Raw genomic sequence first — 23,944 nt, 5'->3', positions numbered from 1 at the left:
GAACGCAGCATGTAACGTTTTTCTGCGCTTGGTGGAGTGTCAAAAAAACGCAACCTGCAGGAATCCGTTAGGCGTCCGTTGTTTTTATAATGGACGCCTATGGTGGCGGATTCCGTTAGAATGCGTCATTTGACGGATTCCGTTAACGCAGCTGGCTGTGTAAAGTCAAGGAAAAAAAACTACAACGGATTGCGTTATTTTGTACGATCTGTAGCATGCGTTGTGCATCCGTTGCATGCGTCACACAACGCAATGCTACGGATCCCGTCCAATGCAAGTGTGAAACTAGCCTAAAAAATAAGCCATTGCTTTGCCCCAGATCCTGAAAAATGAGAACTTTATGGGTTACTGAAATCAGTATGCGCTTAAAGTGCAGAGCCTCAGGTTTTAACTTAAAGGGAACCGGTCAGTTCCCAAATGCGTTCTAACCTACAAGCGGGGTGATGTGTGGCCTAATAACCCCTTCCTACCCATCCCTGTGTTGTAATATTGTGTAATATGAAATTAATAAAAAAATGTTTTATTACGTCGATATTCCCTATCTAAATAGCATAGGGTCTAGTCCCCTTGGCATTGCAGCGCCCCGTGGGCGTTTTGCATGCTTTCCATGGTATCATGGAACTTGGTAATGAGATACCGTTTATAGGCCATCAGTTGCAATAGCTGATATTATTTTTCAGCAGGCTTGTTCCCTAATTAGTGATTTCATCTGGTGTCATAACTTTCTATGGCTTTTTGCACTTCTCGTTCTTCATGTGTTCAATTCTTTTGTCATGGACATCTATGGTTTGAATCCTTTGCCTGTGTAGATTCGATGGGTTGTTACGACATCTGGTGAGAAATTCATGGCAATAGCACCTTTATAAGTCCGTGCGTGCGTGCGTATCTTTCAAATTTAAAAAAAAAAAGTTTTAACCTCTTAAAAACCTAATTCTTCACCACTCAATGTGGATATACACTTAATCCTTTTACTTCAAGATGACACTAATTTACCAAATATTGACTCCAGATATTTGATCTTACTTTATCTGTACCTGATTATAAAATTGTAACTCCCAGTGCTTAATGCCAAAGAGCGAGTCTCCACACACACACAACTGTGGGGCTCTCTGCCATTGTATCTCCCAGCTGTTGCGCACATGTAAATGGTTTTAAACAGGAGAAGGCATGTTCCTGTGTAATAGCGAGGGATTTCACTTCAGGCACTTCAGCCCTGAAAGGCGAGAGACCTTGTTTAACATCTGCTATTAGAACATTTGCATCATAAACACTATACTGTACCATAGCCGCCTCAGTGGCATAAAACAGGAAAAAAGCAGAAATTTATAACTAATGTGCTTAAACAGGTTACTCACATAGACATTCCAGACAGGACTCGCGTTTTTTTGTTTTTTTTTCCCCTACTTGACCGCTGTTTTCTGATGTCTGCTGTTCTGTGATTAGACCTCAGCATATGCATAAACAGTTTTGTGCCCCAGGTATGTCCTAAAGTTTAGTTGATGATCAAAGCAATGCAGGAATTTACCCTTCAGATTGTAAAATATAGCTTAGCATTTTCTCTCATCTGCATCATTATCTTGTCACATGAAAAATCCCTGGGATGAGCATTCATCTGACAGGTCTTATCCTTATGGTCTGCTATGTCTGATTTCTTTGATACAACTGCATTTTATTTTCCTGGTCCAAAAGTCAATAGTATTCTTTTGACTTGAATACCTTAGTTAGGGTCTGTGTACACTGTAGTATCCCCCCCCCCCCCATGTAATTGCTTCCTGCATATATATTGTATGAATATGGAAGCCATCAAGGTGGTATGTATCGGCAATTTTTTTTCAACTATATAGGAGAACATAGACTTTTTTTTCCTTGTGGGTGGGCCGCAAAAAAACCACACAGTTCACTGAGAGCACCATAATGTAGGGGTATATACCTTTATTGCAGCAATATGTCACTCACTTGGCTGTTTGCTGTTTTTTAGAAAATCACTGTTTGTATTCTTTCACATGTACGTGTTTCCAGTTCATGTCATCCCTTTTTTTCACTGACACCACATATACCCATTATAACTAATAAAGGCTGAGCATACTCACCACTGCTCGGTACTCGATCAAGCATTGGGGTGCTTGGCCAAGTATCAAGGGTGCCCGGGTGTTTTGTCTGTGAAACAATGAACATAACGCACAGGCTTCTCTAAATGATGTGAGCCAACACCCCAATTAGAACCATTTGCAGTGTCTGAATGGCTCTCACTGAGGTTAATACAACATTTTTGGATGTAGTGTGTCCAAAAAAAAAAAAAATTAAAATAAAATAAACCCATCCTCCCTCCTCTTGTAAAGGCTCTCTGTAAGGCTGTCTGTATATGGGCAGAGAGCCGAACTAGGCAATCGTTGACTTTCTACTCGGTTACTCGAGTTGAACCCATGAGAGCATCTGACCTGCTCGCCTCGAGTAACGAACACAAAAAGAGAGGCCATTGGGACTGTCAATTAAAGGGCATTTGTAAACCTAGTTCTATGTCATAGGTGGTGATTTCATGACTAGAATTTAACTGCCCTGATAGTAAAGATCCACACATGGCATTGTCTAGTATGACTATTTCAAGGAAATCTCTCTGTGACTTCACCTCAGTAGATCTTACAGGTAAAGTACAGGTCTGTAGACAGTGAAAAATGTCTGATGCACACATCTTTTGTATCACCACCTTCCCACCTCTTGTAACTGATGTCTACTAATAGATGGTAATTCAGTTTGCATGTAAAAGCATTGCAGGTTAGAGCTGGTATCATGAACTAGAGACCAATCACTCCTTGGAAGGCTAAAATGCCTCACCGCAAGCCGCAGATGGTTGATGTAGATGATTTGCTATAGGCATGGTCTTTAAATACAAATATGTTTAGTAGTTGTGGTCATGTATATTCGTGTCATTAAATCATCATGTTTAAAGATCGATAGTGGTGTTATTATTATTATTTATTATTAATATTATTACTACAACTACTGCTAACATTGTTATTGTTTAAGCTTCATCTCGAAAGAGAAAAGTGGAAGACAGTCTTGAAGGATTGGCTAAACCTCAAGATAAGAGCGAAAGACAAGTTGCAAAGAAAAAAAAGTCTGATTCAGTAAGTAGTGGACAACCGTTCATCTTGATAAGAACAAGTAAAGCGAGATCTAGTATAGTTTTAAAGAAAAAAAAAAATAAAATATTGCAAAATGATAAAATAGACAACAACCAATGTGTCCCTCACAACAGCAACATTGAGTCACTGTCTTGGTTGAAGCCAACATTTTGCTGGGGAAATTCTCTATGGATTCCACTGGAAGTCCATGGTGAATTCACAGCATTTCCACAACAAAATCCATGTGTGTAAACATGATGTTTTTTTTTTTGTTTTGTTTTTTGCTCATGCACCCTAAACTTAACCCCTAAACTTTACATTTAGGCTCTGTGCGCACTAAAAAAAGGATTTTTCTTAAGAAATTTCTTGTGAAGGATTAGCGCACCTACGTTAAAAAAGCACCAATAACGCACCAAAAAAGCCATGTGTTTTTACCGTGTTTTGGTGCGTTTTTTTGCAGGTTGGACCCTGTGTTTTTTTTAATGCTTTAACAGCAATAAATAATATAGATAGATGGATAGAAAGATGGATAGATAGATAATGGATAGATAGATATCTGCACCTTTTTTTGATATGTAATAAAAATATACTCTCTTCATACTTTGATATTGGTGCCTTTTTGTTAATCAATCCTGATTTGGAGATGTGATGTTATGTGGGCAAATATAAAGACTTTTTTGTTTTCTGTTTGCATGCTTAGTGTAGTTTGTTGCCCTGAAACAATGCAATGAGGTCCATTGATGCCTTAAATTTGTTTATAATATTATAACAAATTCCATTTTTTCTTCAGAATTCTAATGTTGGGTATTCCTGGAATAGCGAGGTTACCGTAATAATCTAGAGAGTACTAAATGATGAGTAATATTTATATTATACAACATATTAATTCATGTAATAACCACCCGGTCTACTTCTATACAGCATATTCTGGTTTTGTGGAGGAAATGGATTTTATTTTGGCTTTGTTTCCACACTCATTAGTCTTTTAATTCTAATCCTTGCCATCCACCATGACAAATGATTGAGATGCCTCTGGAGTTCAGGGTCTGTGTTACCTTGGGGTATAGAAATGACATTTGTTCCCTTTCTACTTGCAGTTTGCTGTAGATGACAGTTCTGATTCTGATGATGAATTTGAAAAACAAGAAGCCAGTGTAAGAAAGCTGCAGAAACATTTTCCAGATTTGGATAAGGAGGTGAGTGAGTTTACCTGCACCGTGTTCGGGGGTATTTTTCCACTCAGGCTCAAGAAAATACAACTATCTTGTTTTTTATTTCTTTTGCTGTGATAAGTTGCCTGTCCTAGCCACTCATTGTGCAGCAAAATGCAGCTTTCCCCAATTTAATAGAATGGGGATGGTTGCAGTTCCTTGTCCAATTTATCTGCTTTGCTTCTCCTCTGTAAGGCTGCTTTCACACCTCCGGTTTTAGCAGAACCAGGCAATCCGGCTCTAAAACCTATGCAACGGCGCGGCGACAATACCGCATCCTTTGCATAAGTTTTTGACATGCGGCCCGTCCGGTTTTTGCCGCTTGCGACAGGCTACTGAGCATGCGCAGTGGAAAAAAAAACGCATGCGGTGTTTGCCGCAGGACGCCGCATGCGGCATCCATAGGCATGCATTGCAAATTGCGCCGCATCGGCTGGATGCGGCGCAATGCATTTTTTTTTTTTTGCGGGACAAAAAAACGTGCCAGGCAACGTTCCATCCGGCCGCCGCATTGGCTAAATCTGCCGCATGCGGCAAAAACCAAGCCCATGCGAACGCAAGCCCATGCGGCACAATACGGCACTAATGTAAGGCTATGCAAAAAAACCCGCAACCGGCGGCAAAAAAAAAAACGTTGCGGTTTTTCTGCAAAGCGCCGGATTGTGCCGCACAGGAAAAACCGGATGTGTGAAAGCAGCCTTACGTGGAGATATCAGATAGGGCACCAGTTTCAGTGTAACGGGTTTGCATTAAGAGAGCTACTGATATATCAGTTCTGAAAACCATAAGTAGGTAAATTACTGACTGGACATAGTCATCTTACATTTAAATCCTCATCTGAACTTTTATTGTATGGTCACACGCTGCACACTTTCCGCTGGTCAATGACCGCACGATTGTGACAAAAAATGCTGGTTGTGCAGCCTTCCTCACAGACTGATCTGCTTTTTATTATTCAATGACTGCTCAATGGAGTGGCATGTGACCACACCTGTCCATCCTCCTCCTACAATTGAAAATGCTGCAAATGAGAGAGCTGTTCTCTTATTAATAACTTTATGGCACACAGGATTCACAGATATACACTCCGCTACTAGGAGGCTTGACACTAGGTGAAAAACTATGATTGTTGGATTTTCCTGGTGGGCTATGCTCTCTATTAAGACATATTGCAGCTCAGCTTTAGCTCAGGGTCAGTAGAAAGCATTCTTGACGTGTATCAGGTCTTCTAAAGGGTTTTTTTTTCTCTTGGGGGTAATGGATGTCCCCCATTTTTTTTCTCCCCCTCACTCAACGTGACTACACACTGTGCACTAGGCTACAATTATTATCCCTGGTCCTTCATCTTTGGGTGAGGTGGGCAGGTCAGCGAGCAGGCTTTCTGCTGTTAGTTAGCTTTTTTTCATGCTGATAATTGTGACAGGGTCCTTTTTGGGTTCATCTCCTGGTCGACCTTCACCTCAGAAATCTCCAAACTGCAGTTCCTGACTTTTTTTTTTCCACCAACACCACTTGTAAAATTATAGGTTCTGAAAATTCCAACATACCGGTAGGTGCCTTTCCGGGTCAACTTCAGTTTTGTTCCATGCGCAGTATCCACTTTTATGGACTATTAACTCCCATGTAGCCCCCACTCCTCTTCCATTGGTTACCAATTTATTTGTTTTAGTTCTGTCAAATGTTTGTCATGTGCTTAGTCAGTTCATAGGTAACTGGTCAGTCGCTCTCAACTGGTGAGCACTGCAACATTTGCTAACTCAGCTCTTGCCCAATCAGGTCCTTCAGCTCCTTAGCATGTAAAGATTGAAGAGCCTATCCCCTGCCTCCTCAAACACTAACAGGACAGCCAGAGCAGATGAGCCAGTTTCTGCTGCCCAGTCCGAATTCTTATACACACATGTCTCAGTATAATAACCTCTACTTCCCAAGAAGCACTTTTCTTGCATATGCTTTGTCCGCTATAAATCCTGTTTCTTAACCGTAAAGACTTTGTCTATCTACTTTCTGAAGATTGTAAACACCCAGACTAAAGCATGTTAGGATGTAAGTAATTTTTTCCATTTTAGACAAATTGATTGCCAAATGGGCCACACCTCTTTCTGAATCTCCAGGTAGCTCATCTCTCTAGAGCCACTACCTTGCCCCTTTTTTGATCTGGTGTTCCTCAGTGACCAACTAGATCAGAAAAGTGACTCTCTCAAAAACTGTCTTTTCAGCAGTAGGTTATACCTTACTCTCATCTTAAGTTACCAAAGACTGTTCAGCCACAGCTAAGCACTTTTTGGGGATTCTCAGAAGAATCTTTTTAATCTCTCTTTTCTGATGTTTTATGCCTCTAAATTTCTCTGTGAGACTCCTCGCCTTGGGATATTCTACTAGGCTTACATCCTGGTTTGCAGACTTGGTATCCAAAATGGCTCTTACTGGGCTCCGTTTTTCAGGGGACAATCTCTTTTTTGTGAGCACTTAGACAAATATGATGCAACAGGGGCAAGCGTCTTCTGCTTCCTCAAAATCGTGGATTTTCTTTGCCGTCTAGCTGACCTCCAGAAGTTTCGCTGCATCGCAAGAAAGTGTCGTCCTCATCCTTCCAGTTCAGGCAGATGTCACTCAGACCAGAATCTTCCTGGCACACCCCCCCAAAGCGTTGAAGCTTTCTAATTCCAGGTCTTCTACCACATAAAGGTCTCTCCGCTCCCAGTCAAAACATTGTCTCGGGAGGGACTTCTATCTTTCAGGGGAATTTGTATGGCTTATGTGTGTAATGGAGGTCGTGGTTTGAACAAATTCTCCTTCCTGCCCCCCAAACAGGTTTTTTCTTCCCTTCTGACAGAAGAGTCGATGTCATGGATCCATGACCTTTAGCTCTAAGGAGCCATTGATAGTTTCAAGCATACTGCTACCTGCTCAGAGTTCCCATAAATTATAGCTTCATCAGACCCAATCTAGACTTTGAGATTCAACAGATTTGTGTGGGTCTGAAGATTTCGCATGAAATCTGTTATCTGTGGTTGTGTTACTAAAGCCAGGACAATCTTTCTTTCTCATAGATAGCCATACATAACTCATATCTTCACATTTCCATAGCCTTTTCCTACCAACAATCTCTTCACTTCACCTTCGATTCTCTTGCTTTCCTTCATTACGGATGGTGACAGTCAACCCCTTTCTGACTTTCTATGGAAGAAAACATGACTACTCTCCAAATAATTCCTTGTAATATTTTGATTGGATCATCAACCTACATCAGTCATGTCTAACATCATGCAAGCATCTGGAATTTCTTGGCATGACCTTTGACATGGGTTGGGCAAACATTCTTCTAGGGGGCGCGTCTCATTTGCAAATGGAGACCTTGTGTGCCTTATGTTTTTGTATGAGGGCAAGATCATCTTTTCAAGATTACAGCCTTTCCCCAATTTCACACCCCTCTACTTCAACTCTTCTGTGGAAGAAGACATAGGGTTCCTTTAGGTATTGTCATCAGTTTTGTCATTCAAATCTGCAGAGACCTTGTTTGGTGGTTGACAGCCCCATCTCTGCTTACTGGCCAATCTTTCTTTCCTCTCCAATGTTGGAACATTTGCCAGTCTCTTGGGCTGGTGAGTGGTGGTCAACCAACACACCACTCTGGGTCCCTGTAGGGATCAGGCCGTCCTGATAAACCACCTTGAACTGAGAGAAATTTTCCTACATTTTTCCCCACTGTCTTTCTTCATATATGGACCGCTTTGTGTGCAGACTAACCACTCACTTGCAGTAGGAAATCTGAACCATCAGGGGAACATCAGAAGCAGCTTGAGAATAAATGAAACCTCCAGGATTCTTCACTAGGTGAAAAGTGTACCACGGACATTCTCCGTTAAGGAAACCCTGAATCTTGGAGTAGGTTCTCTTCCTAGAGCTCTTCAGCAAGCTAAGTCTTCACTCTTAAGCATCCTAAAATGGGTTTTATCTCATTTTTGATGGTGTGCATTTACACAGCGTCAAAAATGCAGCATTTTACAGTTCAAGCAAAGTGAATGGGATTTATAGTAATCTCATGTCTTTTTCAGCTGCGTAAACTCACGTGCGATGTGTTTTTTCAATCCGCAGCATGTCAATTTTTTTCTTGCATGTACTGCGTTTTCTTTGCGCAATTTCTCCATAGATCTGCTGTAGATGTGGAGAATATGCAATTAAGAACCGCAGATGCATTTTGTAGTGCAAAAGGACCAAAAAAAATAGTAAATTAATAACTATATTAGTGAGACTGTAACATATACGAGGGGCTGCTTTTAAGTCTTTGGCTTTACTCAGAAAGAAACGAGATAGGATGATGAAACTTTACATTTATTCCACATACTCTCTACTAATGTCAACACACTTCTTACATCGGTATTCCAAGTTCTGTAAACCTAGCAAAAAGAAGGATTTCGGTTGGGCCTCAAACCAGGCATCAATAGCAGCCATGGCATCAGAAATGGTATGAAATTTGGTACCCTTGAGGTGTTTCTTCAGGTTTGGAAACAGATGATAGTCGGAGGGAGCTAGATCTGGTGAATAAGGTGTGTGGTCCACCAGCTGGAAGCCTAGCTCTGCCAGTTTTAATGTGGTCGCTTGTGCAGTGTGAGTGGAGGCATTGTCTTGCCTTCAGAGCTGCCTTCAATTGTTCCAAAGGTACAATGTAATACATTGCATTGATGGTGGAACCCTTTTGAAGGAAGGAAGTCCACTAGCAGCATGCACTCCTTTTCCCAGAACACACATACTATTACCTTAGCGGCTGATTTCTGCACCCTGAACTTCTTTGGATGAGGAGAACCACTGTGCCTCCACTCTTTTGACTGCTCCTTATTTTCAGGGTGATACAAATAAATCCAGGTCTCATCCATAGTGAACAGTCGATTCAGGAAGTTATCAGTCCGGAAACGCTGACAAATGGACCGGGTAGATGTCACTCGCATACTTCTCTGATCTGTTGTAAAACATTTGGGGACCCACTTTGCAGATAGTTTCCTTATGTCTAAATGTTCATGGATAATGACACAAACACGTTCACGGGAAATCCCCATGATGTCTGCTATTGCTGTAGGTGAAATTCGTCCATTCTCTAGTATGAGGTTGGGCACAGCATCAACGACCTTTGGAATAACAATCACTCTCTGTCGTCCAGGACATTCCTCATCATTGGTGCTGAAGTGGCCCATTTTAAATTTGGCAACCCAGTTCTTAACTGTGAAATATAAAGGGCATTGATGCCCCAATGTCTGCGACATATCACCATGAATATTCTTTGCGGACTTTCCTTGCAGAAACAATAATTTTATCACTCCTCTGCTCTCAGTTGCTATGAATATCGCATTAGACTCTGCCATTTTGTTTTCCCGCGTGCATAGAACACTGTTGCCATAAGCAACAAACACACAATTTTGAAAACACATATTAGACACATAAGGCTTTCATGTGATGTAACATTCAATACCATAGAAACAAAAAAAATCACAAAGCCAAAGACATATCAGCAGCCCCTCTGCCTCCTGATGTCTCCACCCATGGTTATCAGTTCTGCCATGTTTTCAGGTATTTAACCCTCACAGTGCCCATATTTGTAGTTATCGATAGGACACCTTTAGTTCACAGCGGGGGTCTTTGAGAACACTATATACCTGAATGAGATTTCTCTTCTTAGGCATTCCTACGTATACTTGTTTCAGATGTTTTCTGGACATGGGTTAGTGCACTAGGTGGCTGCTCTCTTTTGTAGTAATGAAGATAAGTCCAGCTCACCCTGGAGACTGCTCCAATTGTTGGCAGTAGGAAGCATGGGATCCCGCATCTGCTCAGCGTTGTGCACAGATGGAATGGAGTAATCCAGCTTCCAAGTGTCTTTGACTAAAAATCCAGTTTTTAATGAAAGTTACTTTATTAAAAACAAAATTCATATCACGCCTTGGAATGTGATATAGCAAGTCCAAATGAATTGTGTGACCACCACAGGTCCAAATGAATTGTGGATGCACAATTCTTTTGGACCTGCTGTATCACATTGAAATGCGTGATGTGGATTTTATTTTTAAAAAATAACTTTAATTAAAAACTGGATTTTTATTCAAACACACTTGGAAGCTGGATTGCTTATTTCCTTCGGCTGCTCACTTTTACATGCTTCTGAGTGGCTGTTTAATTTCAGCCACTTGTGTACTGTATGCTTGGTTTTTGTAATACCGTCTGTTATTTATAGTCTCCCTAATAGTTATTTATTTGCTATTCTTTTTGGTTCTCTTTGAATTCCCTATTTGTGATTTGTCCTTTCATATCATTTCACATAGGATGTCCCTATTTTTTATTTAATTTTCAAAATAATGGGAAGACAGACTTTCCCATTACTGAGATAGGAGATGGCAGTTACTGATAACATTCTATGGAAATAGAAGGGGGAGGAGCTCTGTCTTAAGCTCCTCCCTCTGCCTCTTACGCCTCATCATCATAGAATCTCATCAGTAACGCCTATCTGAGTAATGGGAAAGTCTTCCCTAAATACAGATTTAACCTCCAGCATTGAGAATTTTGTTAATGACCATCCTTCCTTGCGGAGAAACAAGCAAATTTGTCCAATAAGAAATTTTACAAAGTTGCTTATTTTAACGTGTGCTATTGATTTGGAAATTAAAAACTTAAAATAACGGTTACACTTTAAAGTAAACCTCTTTGTGTCTCATCTTGATCAAGTCCCATTCTATGTTACCAGGTCCCAAGACTCGAGTGCATTTGCAGTACACTAGTCACTCCTTGAACAAGTCCTCTCTGCTCTCTTCCTTCCTCTTCTACTCCATGTTCTTAAAGGGAACCACAAGCAGTTCTGGGTGCATATTGCTAATCACTGCCTAACGGTCCCTTTCTACACTAGCATAGATGAGGAGATCTTTAGAAAAAGTATTTCTAAAGATCTTATATCGTATTCTAATGAGCGAGGGGACTAGTCCCCTGGGCGTTAGTTCTCCTGGTTAGTCGACTCCATTAGCATGTTAGTACACTCCTGTGGGTGTGCTATCATGCTAATGAATGTGAAGCATCAGAGGATGATCTTACTCACCTCTCCACCGCCCAACTCTGGATTTCGGCTCAGTGCTCATGACCCTGGAGTTCCGGTCATGCGCACTATGAAGCCGGGTGTGCTTGTCCTGGCTTCAAACTGAAGTAGTGCGCATGACCCAAACTTTGGGGTCGAACGCGATGGCAGATGAAAGTATTGTAGTACGCCTGCGCAGGACCTCAGTGCCGGTTAGTGTGTATGATGTAGGACGCGTCGTGCACCCAGGGTTCAAAAGGAGGACAAAGATGGCTGAAAGAGGAGCAGCTGGTCCTGGAGAACGGAGACACCCATCCGACCAGTCTGCCCTGCACCGTTCCTTAGGTGAGTATTATAAAGTGATTTTTACGTTCTACACAGCGGCCTGGGCTCTTATATATAGCATGTTAGAATGCTGGATACAAGAGCTCACCGCTGGTGGCCGCAGCTTATAGGGAACATATCTGGTGACAGGTTCCCTTTTAAAGCTATGTATATGTGCATGTAATATAATGTAAAGGGAGTGTATTAACATGCTCCCCTACTGCAACCTTCTCCAGGATCCAGAGTGGTACTGTTCCTGTTCTCGGTGATGTCACCGCTTTTCAGACTCTATGGGACACACTGCGCTCGGTGTAACTCAGAAGTAGCTTCTACAATGTAAGCGTCAGAACCAAGCCTTATAGATTTAGATTATTAAAAAGAGGAGGCGGAAGGTGTGTATATCAATACACTCAGACTACATTACATGCACATATGCACAGTTTTAATGAAAAGAAAAAAAACAACTTCTTGGTAGTGCTTCTTTAAGGGGAAACCTGTAAGGTTGTTCTGTAAAATAAATAAATTTGAAAAATCTACATTGCTGTTAGCAAACCTTGTCACAGCCCCAAAACTGAATTTACATTCATATAGGTACCTAGCCCCTGTAAAATCATACGTGAACAGTATGTTTTAGCTAAACTGTTATAGAAAAGGTATTATTACATATGTAAATGAGGGGGCCTCCGTGCATCCTTCCAATGGCCAAATGCTTGGTGTACTGTTCTGGCCCTTCAATTACCATTCTCTGACCTTCACATTAAGATGATTGCCAGCACTCCAAAGAGCACTGCCTGTATTGAATCCTCAGCCCTGCACACAGTAAAATCATGTGGGCCCTTGGATCCTGAAATGTGAAAGTATGCAGGCTCACCTATTCGATCTGCAGCAGGTGGCCATTGCTGACCGGAGAGGAATGCATATTCTGACACTGCAATAGCCGAGCGCACACAGTTTGCGTGCGTGCGTGCGCTCTCAACTCCCCCCTCCTGTCATCCTCAGCCTCCCGCTGACGCAAATCCTGTGTGCAACAAGTGGCTGCCGCAGGGGGATCAGGGGGCGTCTGCACATACTGACAATGTGTCCTCTCAGCTCCTTTTTCAGCAGTGTGTGCAAGCCAGAGCCCTCCTTGGAGCCCTGTCAATCATCACTATGGAAGCCATGAAGGATGGTAATTGAAGTGGTGGCATAATGTACTGAACACTTGGCAACAACAAGGGTACACCGGAAATATATATATATATATATATATATATATATATATATATATATATATATATATATATAAATATACATATATATAATATATAATATATATATATATATATATATATATATATATATATATATGTATGTGTATATATATATATATATATATATATATATATATATATATATATATATATATCTGTACTACCCGGCTTCGCCCAGGTGAATAACTGTTGTTAACAAAATAGAATGTATTAACATTCCCAAGATAGAATGTATAAATAGAATATATTAACGCCCGGGATAGTAACTGTCTCTCTGTTTCTTTTCAATTCTCTGTCTGTCTCCCCCTCTGTATATTTCTCTCTGTCTATCTCTATCTTTGTCTGTCTCTTTCCCTGTCTGTCTATCTATCTCTTTCCCTGTCTATCTGTCACTTTCCCTGTCTGTCTGTTTCCCTGTGTCTGTCTCTTAACCTGTCTCTCTCTTTCCCTCTCTTTCCCTGTCAGTCTGTCTCTTTGTCTCTTTGTGTCTGTCTCTTTGTGTCTGTCTCTTTGTGTCTGTCTCTTTGTGTCTGTCTCTTTGTGTCTGTCTCTTTGTGTCTGTCTCTTTGTGTCTGTCTCTTTGTGTCTGTCTCTTTGTGTCTGTCTCTTTGTCTCTTTGTCTCTCTTTGTGTCTGTCTCTTTGTCTCTTTGTCTCTTTGTGTCTGTCTCTTTGTGTCTGTCTCTTTGTGTCTGTCTCTTTGTGTCTGTCTCTTTGTGTCTGTCTCTTTGTGTCTGTCTCTTTGTGTCTGTCTCTGTGTGTCTGTTTCTTTTCCTGGCTGCATTGTGACACGCACACATTTCATATAAGGGCGTGGCTGTGCATTCTTCTGAAGTTCTGGCTGCACTGTGGCTCCCAGCTCCATTCGCTTTAATGGAGGCAGGTTTTTTGGCGAATAACTGTAGAGAGCGGGTTTAAAATTTCCCCTCGAAATATAGCCTATGACGCTCTCGAGGTCCAGAAGTGTGAGTGTGCAAAATTTTGTGGCTGTAGCTGCGACGGTGCGGATGCCAATCCCGGACATACACACACACACACACACACACACACACACACACATTCAGCTTTATATATTAGATATGTGTGTTTTTGCATAACGCAAAATAAGTAACATCTTTACCACAAGTATGCTTTTTTTTATAGGCGCAAAGTCCCCTCCCCTATGTGATTGTACAGTATATCATGCAAGTGAGGTCATGGGACAACACTTTGATACAATGTAAAGTAGTCAGTGTCCAGCTTGTATAACACTGTAAATTTGGTGTGCCCTCTAAACTCAACACACAGTGTAGCCATTAATGTCTAAACTGCTGGCAACAAAAGTGAGTACACCCCTAAGTGAAAATGGCAAAATTGTGCCCCATTAGCCATTTTCCCTCCCTGGTGTCATGTGACCCACTAGTGTTACAAGGTTTCAGGTGTGATTGTGGAGCAGTTGTGTTATACTTGGTGTTATCGATCACACACTTTCTTACTGGTCAATTAAAATTCAACATAGTACCTCATGGCAAAGAATTCTCTGAGGATCTGAAAAAAATAATGGTTTCTTTACATAAAGATGGCTTAGGCTTTAAAAAGATTGTCACCACCCTGAAACTGAGCTGCAGCACAGTGGCTAAGAGCATACAGTAGTATAACAAGACATGTTCCACTCAAAACAGACCTCGCCATGGTTGACCAAAGAAGTTAAGTGCATGTGCTCAGTAGCATATCCAGAGGTTGTTTTTTCAAAATTTGTTGCTAGCGTTGCTGCAGAGGTTTAAGTTGTGGGAATTCAGCCTGTCAGTGCTCAGACCATACACCGCACACTGCATGAAACTGGTCTGCATGGCTGTTGTCCCAGAAGGAAACCTCTTCTAAAGATGATGCACAAAAGAGACACAAATATTATGCTTAAAAGGGAATCTGTTACCATCCGAGAGCAGTACAATGTAGAGACAGAGACCCTGATTCAAGCGATGTATCCCTTACTGGGCTGCTTGTTGTCATATTTAAAAAAATCACAGTTTTCTCTACTGCAGACCAAACAGTTATTTAAATATCGAGCTCTATAATCCTGCCCACAGCACTGATTTTCAGTTTTCCACCAATATTCAGTGTACAATCAGTGGTGTGGGCGGGAGATATACAGAGCTCCTGAATATGCTTGACTACGTGGCAGTAGGCCAAGTAGTCTTCTAATGATAATCTACTGCTGACTAAATAGTGATTTTTATCAAAACTACACTAAGCAGTCCAGTAAGTGAAACACCTATTGAATCAGGGTCTCTGTCTTTACATAATGCTGCTCTCTGATTAAGTGGCAAAAACCTGATGACAGATTCCCTTTAAGACAGCCTGACTGAAGACATGGAATGCTGGAACCATGTCTTCTGGTCGGATGAGACCAAGATAAACTTATTTGGTTCAGATGGTGTCAAGCGTGTGTGACGGCAACCAGTTGAGGAGTACAAAGAAAGGTGTGTCTTGCCTACAGTGAAGCATGGTGGTAGGGCTATTATGGTTTGGGGCTGCATGAGTGCTTCCGGCTGTGGGGAGCTATAGTTCATTGGGGGAACCATGAATGCCAACATGTATGTGACATACTGAAGCAGAGCATAATCTCTTCTCTTTGTATTGCAAAATAACGACCCCAAACACCTTCAAGACTCACCACTGCATTGCTAAAGAAGCTGAGGGTAAATGTGCTGCACTGGCCAAACAGGTGTCCAGACGTAAACCCTATTAAGTATCTGTGGGCCATCCTCACACGAAAGGTGGAGGAGCACAAGGTCTCTAACATGCACAGCTCTGTGATGTCATGGGGGGTGTAAGAGGATTCCAGTGGCAACCTGTGAAGCTCTAGTGAGCTCCATGCTCAAGAGACTTAAAGCAGTGCTTGAAAATATGGCTATGTGACCACGTGACAATGTACCCGTGGATATATCCGCAGGTACATCCGCAGGTTTCTTGCAGCAGCTTCCCGTAATCCGCTGCTATCCATTGCTGCGGGATTCCAGCGAAATATCTGTAGTAAACCTGCAGACATTCCTGCGACTTACCTGCGGAAGTCCCGGCCTATATCTCCATAGTGGAGAGGAGGGACATTTGCAGGTACTTCCGCAGGAATAATTGACATGCTGTTACGTGCGCCTGTGGGACATTCACAGCATATTCCGCAGACGCACATTCCGCAGCATGGACACACACTCCCCATGTCCCATAGAATAACATGGGGAGTGTCTGTACTTGCTAAAACCTGTGGATTTATCTAGAAAATCCAGAGAAATCTGCGGGTTTTCCACGGCAAAATCCGCGGGTACATTGTCTTGTGGGCACATAGCCTAATAGTGGCCACACAAAATATCCACACTTTCTGCACAATTTGGCCATTTTCACTTAAGCTGCTTTCACAGTACGTTTTTTATAACATGCGTCATGAACGTTTTTTTAACGCAAAAACGAAACCAGTGCAAATGCGTTTTCATTTCAATGCATTTGCAATGGACTCGCGTCACCATGCGTTCACATGCGTTTGCGTGCGTTATAGTGAGGATCCAGCGACTTGCAGTTTTTTAACTGTTTTCAAAAACGCTACTTGTAGCGTTTTTGAGCTGTGGCCAAATACTGTTTTTCACTGGATCCTGACTATACTGCACGCAAACGCATGTGAACGCTGGCATGCTGATAGACAGGATCCTGCTTGCTCTACTGAGCATGCCAGAAACCAGCCTGGCGTGATCAGTCTCTCTCTCTCCCCCTCCCTCTCGCCCCCCTCTCTCTCCTCTCTCTCTCTCCCCCGCCTGAGAGCGGCGGACGCTCATAACCAAGGTAAATATTGGGTAACCAAGCAAAGCGCTTCGCTTAGTTACCCAATGTTTACTTTGGTTACGTGTGTAGGGAGCAGGCAGCCCGGCTCCTAGCAGCTACAGACGCTCGTAACCAAGGTAAATATCGGGTATCCAAGCAAAGCACTTCGCTTAGTTACCCGATGTTTACCTTTGTTACCAGCAGCTGTCAGATGCCGGCTCCCAGTCTTATCATGTTCAGTTCCCCTCACTCCCGATCACATGACTTCAGTGCCCGCCCATAAACTTCAAGTGGCAGGATTTTGCAAAATAACACATGCGTTTGCATGCGTTTTTCTTTGTAAAAACAGGATCCACTTTTACAGCAAAAAACGTTCATGACGCATGTTAAAAAAACATAGTGTGAAAGCAGCCTTAGGGGTATACTCCCTTTTGTTCCCGGTGGTTTAGACATTAATGGCTGTGTGTTGCGTTATGTGAAGCACACCAAATTTACACTGGTCTTTAAGCTGTACACGGACTACTTTACATTGTATCAAAGTGTCATATCTTCAGTAGTGTCCCATTCAAAAAAATATAATAAAATATTTATAGAACTGTGAGGGGTGTACTCACTTTTGTGATATACTGTATACATAGTATAATTTCAGTTTTGTGGATGATGCATTCCCTTTAAAGACCTTATGTAAGTTCTGCTTCTCATTCTGATTTACAGAATACAAGTTCACGTATATGTGAAATAAAACCTGTCCTGCGTCATACTGCTATCTTTGCATCCTGATTTTCTGGATAACTTTTATTAAATCAATAGGCAACAGGACACAAAATGGCGCCAGAAGCTTTTTGGAAAACGTGATCCAGATAAATCCTGTATATTTTATATTATTTATACAATGCATGTGGTAACAGAAAGCTACTGCATTTTGTTGCACCCTGCTTCATGTGTGCTAGATTTCAAGGAGACACATGACTACATGGGACACTGCAGTGACTACCTTGTAACTAGTATTGGTGACACATGGGTAATGTAAAAATCTGTATGCAATGAATACAGATATCTGTGAATTGAGTATGAATGACCTGTTAGGGCAATAAGCAGATTTTTCTGACATTTTTTTCATCCGAGAACATTTTCTTTATCTTCTCGTATACTACGAGGGACTGCTAAGTCTTTGGCTTTAGCCCAGAAAGAAATGAGATAGGATGATGAAACTTTACATTTATTCCACATACTCTCCACTGATGTCAACACACTTCTTACATCGGTATTCCAAGTTCTGTAAGCCTAGCAAAAAGAAGGATTTCAGTTGTGCCTCAAACCAGGCCTGTGTAACAGCCATGGCATCACAAATGGTGTGAAATTTGGTACCCTTGAGGGGTTTCTTCAGGTTTGGAAGCAGATGATAGTCGAAGGGAGCTAGATCTGGTGAATAAGGTGGGTGGTCAACCAGCTGGAAGCCCAGCTCTGCCAGTTTTGCCGTGGTCACTTGTGCAGTGTGAGCGGAGGCGTTGTCTTGCAGGAACAAGATTCCTTTGGACAGCTTGTCGCGCCTTTTGGTCTTCAGAGTTGCCTTCAATTGTTCCAAAAGTTCAATGTAATACCTTGCATTGATGGTGAAACCCTTTTGAAGGTAGTCCACTAGCAGCACGCCCTTCTTATCCCAGAACACAGACACCATCACTTTAGTGGCTGATGTTTGCACCCTGAACTTCTTTGGACGAGGAGAACCACTGTGCCTCCACTCTTTTGACTGCTCCTTGTTTTCAGGGTCATGCAAATAAATCCAGGTCTCATCCATAGTGACCAGTCGATCCAGGAAGTTCTTATCAGTTCGGAAAAGCTGACAAATGGAACGAAAAGTTTTCACTTGCATGTTACCCTGATCTGTTGTCAAACATTTGGGGCCCACTTTGCAAATAGCTTCCTCATGTCCAAATGTTCATGGTTAATGACACAAACACGTTCATGGGAAATCCCCATGATGTCTACTATTGCTTTAGCTGAAATTCGTCAATTGTCCAGTATGAGGTTGTGCACACCATCGACGATCTCCGGACTAACCACCACCCTCTATAATCCAGGACGTTCCTAATCATTGGTGCTGAAGTGGCCCGTTTTAAATTTTGCAATTCTGAACTGTGGAATATGAAGGGCATTGATCCCCCAATGTCTGCGACATATCACCATGAATAGCCTTCGCTGACTTTCCTTGCAGAATCAAGAATTTTATCACTCCTCTACTCTCAGTTGCTGTGAATATCGCATTAGACTCCGCCATTTTGTTTTCCCGCGTGTGTAGAACACTGTTACCATAAGATACAAACACAAAATTTTGAAACCATATATTAGACACATAAGGTTTTCATGTGATGTAACATTTGTAACCAGACAAACAAAAAAAATCACAGACTTATCAGCAGCCCATTGTATTGATTTATGAAATCAAAATTGAAATAACTGTTCCTATTTATCTCCATCACCCAGAGTAACTTCAATCAAAATAACTAGAAAGAGGATTCCATATATTTAGAAGCTTTTTTTTTTTTCTTTCTCTTAATAGAATTCTGTAGTGGATCTGCTATAAAAATAAAAATTTGTCACCTTGTAGCTACAATCTTAAATGGAAATCATCCGAAAATGACCTTTTGTTCAAATCAAGTTTTCATCTGCTTAATTCATTTATTTTAAAAATGTTGGCAATCTTTTTGGGGTTTTTTTGGTATTACTTGTAATAAAAATCAAAAATGGTAATCTTGCAGGTTTCATGGTGGCAACTATGGCTTTTTTAGACTTGAACTTCCTATCCTCCCAGGAATAGAGATGAGCGAACCCGAGGTTCGGTGTTTGTACTAAACACAGGCTTTACAAAAAAAATAAGCAGAGTTTGGAGTTCGGGTTCTTTATGTATATAAACTACGCGAGCATCGCTGTGCTCGGGTACGCTCAGTGCTCAAGCAAATGTCAGCCGCTTGCAGTGTTTGAAGACTCGCATTGGGGGGGTAACAACAGCATGATCGGATGTAGTATTCACCCCCAAAAAAAATTATGGCAACACCCTCCCCTGGAAGTGATCTGTTTATGGCTGGCTGTAGGAGGGCAGAGGCCTGAACTGTCCCCTCGGTGACTCCCATTGGGCTTCATGTCAACTCCAGGTCCAAAACCGAACTTTATCTAAAGTCTGGTTGAACACACCAAACCGAACTTCCAATGGTCCGCTCATCTCTACTCAAGAAAAATCATCAGCAAGGCTCTTGAACAGAGGCAGGATTACATGAACAGAGAACACTTCTATACACTTCTATATGATAATACAGGATCCACAGCTGACCCAGCTCCCCCTCCTTCACACTGAAGTTTTGCAAATCTCATTAGATTCTGCAGTACAAAACATAGGGTTGAGGACTGCTCATTTTGGCTAATGTACATTTGGATTTCCTTAATCAGTAAGTTAGAGCCTAAACAAGCCACCAGTGACCAAAGTAAAAAAAAATGCAAGATTTCTATTTCTATCCTTTTACATTTTTATTCCATAAGTCAATAGTACACATAAGATATATTTTGTTTCTTATTTTTATCAGGGAGATCCACTTCCTTCTTCTGATCTTTCATTCTCAATATTCTTTGTTAAAGAATAAATTCTGTCTTCAGTCACTGCAGTCTTTCCCATTACTAAGATGACAATTGGTGCGCATAACATTCTATGGGAAACTATAACTAAAGGTCCTGGAGAAGTTTGAGCGCCAAATGTCATCTTCTATCTCAGTAAGGGTGCAATCGGATGACTCCTTAATACTAATTGTGATATGGGGGAAAAAAAAAAACTGCCAAACATTTGTTAAAAATGCAGTTAACACAAAAACCTTATTTCCTGAAAATCAATTGCTTTTGATCAGAAAGTGAAGATTGTAATGATAGGAATATATAGTCTGTGATCGTGGCCCAAAGTTGTGCTCAGAGGCGATAGTGTGGTATAAATATTGCTACAAATCTGCAACTAATCCTCTTGATAAAATGTGTCATTAGGGAGAATTTTGCTATGGATTTCACTTATAAAAACGTGCGACAAGTCAACACAATAATGTCCATGCTGCTGTAAGCAACTCCACAGAATGCCATGTAAATTCTATACAAAACCCTATCGTATCCACACTTATTGGATTGCATATTGTCATTATAATCCATGATGTCTGAAAAATGCCAAAAACTACTATATGGCTATGGTCACATGAAAAATCATACATTCCACAGAAGGCATAGAAACAAATGAGAACCTGGTGGAGGAGCCACCCCAGGTTCACAGCAGCTCAAAGAGCATTTCAAAAAGAGGAGAACACGAGCAAAATTGCTGAAAATAGTTCATAAGTTTTATTATATAGAAATTTCAAAGTGCAAGTGCAAAAAAATCACATAGATAATACACAATTGAGGGAGGAGGGGAGAGACGGATGGTAAAAAACAGAACAATGGCCAGGTGCGGACAACAGGAAATTGGCAGTGTTCACAAATAATATAGCCTAAATCACTGGCATATAAGCATCAGAATGGGTAAAGAATATTATATCTCTGATAGGGATATACGTCTCTAAATCACCGGCATGTAAGCAAAAAGGAATTTTAATAAACCATCAAATCTCAGATAAGAGACGTGGGCATCTTGACCATAATAGGGAAAAGACTTGACCCCGAGTCTGCATTGGCCAGATGCAGACAAAGAGGAAAAGAAAATTCACCCAAAAAACGGTACAAATCCCAGGCTTATATAGTAAATGAGTGTAACAAAATAAACCTGAGAAAATCCCTAGCAGAGATAAGGAACCCAAATCACTGGCCAGTAAGCAAAAGGGTTTTTAATGATTATGGCAAGGTAGATGTATAGGGAAAGACAGGAGAAAGGAGCCTGTATACATAAAGACAGCTACAGTAGTGTTAATATATTCAATTAAGGAAAAACATATATAGATCGTGCAGCCCCATCAACAAGTATTATAGATCATATAAAAAACCTATTAAATAAGTAAAAGAGAGGGGGGTGCCGAAATACAATGATATCCATAAAAACACTGTAGCAGAAAACAGGGTATAGATGTCAACCTAGATTAGAATACAGGCAGATTCCTGAAGCCAGATCAAATAATCCCATAAGAAATAGAAGGGGGCTTAAGGAACCCAAATCACTGGCCAGTAAGCAAAAAGGGTTTTTATTATATGATTATGGCAAGGTAAAATGCATAGGGAAAGACAGGAGAAAAAAGCCTGTATACATAGAAAACAGCTACAGTAGTGTTAATATATTCAATAAAGGGAAAACATGTAGATCGTGCAGCCCCATCAAAAAGTGTTATGAATCAAATAAAAAACCTATTGGATAAGTAAAAGAGGGGGGTGCCGAAATACAACGATATCCATCAGAACACTGTAGCAGAAGACAGGGTATAGATGTTTAGCCTAGATTAGAATACAGGCAAATTCCTGAAGCCAGATCAAATAATCCCAAATAGAGTAGTAGTAGAGGAACACATTATACCTGAGTCCGGTGGAAAGAGGAGGCCCAATTGTGTATTATCTATGTGATTTTTTTGCACTTGCACTTTGAAATTTCTATATAATAAAACTTATGAACTATTTTCAGCAATTTTGCTCGTGTTCTTCTCTTTTTGAAATGGCTATGGTCACATGTAGAATTTTTCTTGCAGCTGTTTTAATTGATACAAATTAGGCTACTTTCACTCTTGCGTTGGACTTCTTCCGTTGCTATCCGCAGCCTTGAAGAATTACGGTAACCGTTGCAGGAAACCGTTATATTCCTCATAGACTTCTATTAGCTACGGATAGCAACGGATGGTCTTGCGTTGCATTCGCTGCACGACGCAGCGTTGTTATTCTGACGCTGCGTCGGGCGGAGGGAACGCTGCATGTAGCGTTTTTTGAGCAGCGCAATCCGTAGGATTTCGCTGCGCATGCTCTCTCTGGCTCCCTGCACACGTAACCAGGGTAAACATCGGGTTACTAAGCAATGCGCTTTCCCTAGTTACCCGATATTTACCCTGACTACGGGTGCAAGGAGCCAGCGCTAAGCGGTGTACGCTGGTAACCAAGCTAAATATCGGGTAACTAAGCAAAGTGCTTTGCCTAGTTACCCGATATTTACCCTGGCTACGTGTGCAGGGAGCCCGACACTTTCCCGCTCGGCTCCGCCCCCTCCCGCACGCCACTCCACATGTACACACACGCTCACACTCACCTGTCCCCAGCCTTACATTCCTCGCTGCACTGACGTCCTCAGCGCCATGGTCCCACTCGGCTCCACCCACCCCGCACTCCGCCCCCGCACTCTGCCCCCTCACACCGCCCCCTCACACATTCTCGGCAGCCGAACGATCAGCTGATCTCCCGGCGACCGGCTGCTGTGAGCGATCAGCTGATCACCCGGCAACTGGCTGCTGTGAGCGATCAGATGATCACCCGGCGACCGGCTGCTGTGAGCGATCAGCTGATCACCCGGCGACCGGCTGCTGTGAGCGATCAGCTGATCGTTCACAATAGTTTGCCGCCGGTAAAACGAAAGAAGAAAAAAAAAAAAAGATTCCGTTGTTTTGTACGATCCGTTGCATCCGTTGTGCCACTAAATGCAACACATCCATTGCATCAGTCACACAACGCAATGCAACGGATGCCGTTCAACGCAAGTGTTAAAGTAGCCTTAAAAACTGCTTTTTACAGTACCAGCAAAAGCGGAGATTCCTGAAGTGTGCTTGGTTATTTTTTATTGACTGAATCTTACAACTGCAGCATTTGAGATCTGTAGCATTTCATGGTTTTCAGCATTTTTGCATCATTTTATCACCCATAGGAAGCAATGAAAAAGTGAAAAGCATGCAAATGTTTTTTAGTGAAGAAAATTAATATTAAACATATACTGCAGCCATGCACAAATGTTATCCGCGACCAAAAAACAATGCAAAAATAAAAAACAAAACGCTGAAAAGAGGCATTTTGAGCAAAGCCTTTTTACTGCCAGGAGTGCAGGTTTTGGCTCCAAAGCATGCAGCTTGTGAACTTCCACCAAATATTTTTATCCTCATCAGTATTCACAAAACATCACTTTCTATAACCTGTTAACAGAGAATGAAGATCAAACAGCCCCGGCGTTGATGGATGTATATTTCAGTCTGTTGCTGCGTACCATAGTTGTTTGTTCA

At 41.6% G+C, this 23,944-nt stretch overlaps 1 protein-coding gene across 1 annotated transcript in view; it reads left to right on the top strand.

Annotated features, from left to right (window-relative positions):
• The window catches only part of SMARCAD1 (SNF2 related chromatin remodeling ATPase with DExD box 1), a 194,154-nt gene that overhangs the window by 74,159 nt on the left and 96,051 nt on the right, over positions 1 to 23,944 (top strand). Inside the window, exons 6-7 of the mRNA XM_075351068.1 lie at positions 3,025 to 3,125; positions 4,220 to 4,318. Of these exons, the coding sequence (XP_075207183.1) occupies positions 3,025 to 3,125; positions 4,220 to 4,318 (200 nt within the window). The remainder of the gene's footprint in view (positions 1 to 3,024; positions 3,126 to 4,219; positions 4,319 to 23,944) is intronic.

This window comes from Anomaloglossus baeobatrachus, chromosome 1, assembly GCF_048569485.1.
Source record: "Anomaloglossus baeobatrachus isolate aAnoBae1 chromosome 1, aAnoBae1.hap1, whole genome shotgun sequence".
In the NCBI taxonomy this organism is placed as follows: domain Eukaryota; kingdom Metazoa; phylum Chordata; class Amphibia; order Anura; family Aromobatidae; genus Anomaloglossus; species Anomaloglossus baeobatrachus.
This window is presented reverse-complemented; position numbering and strand designations above follow the sequence as displayed.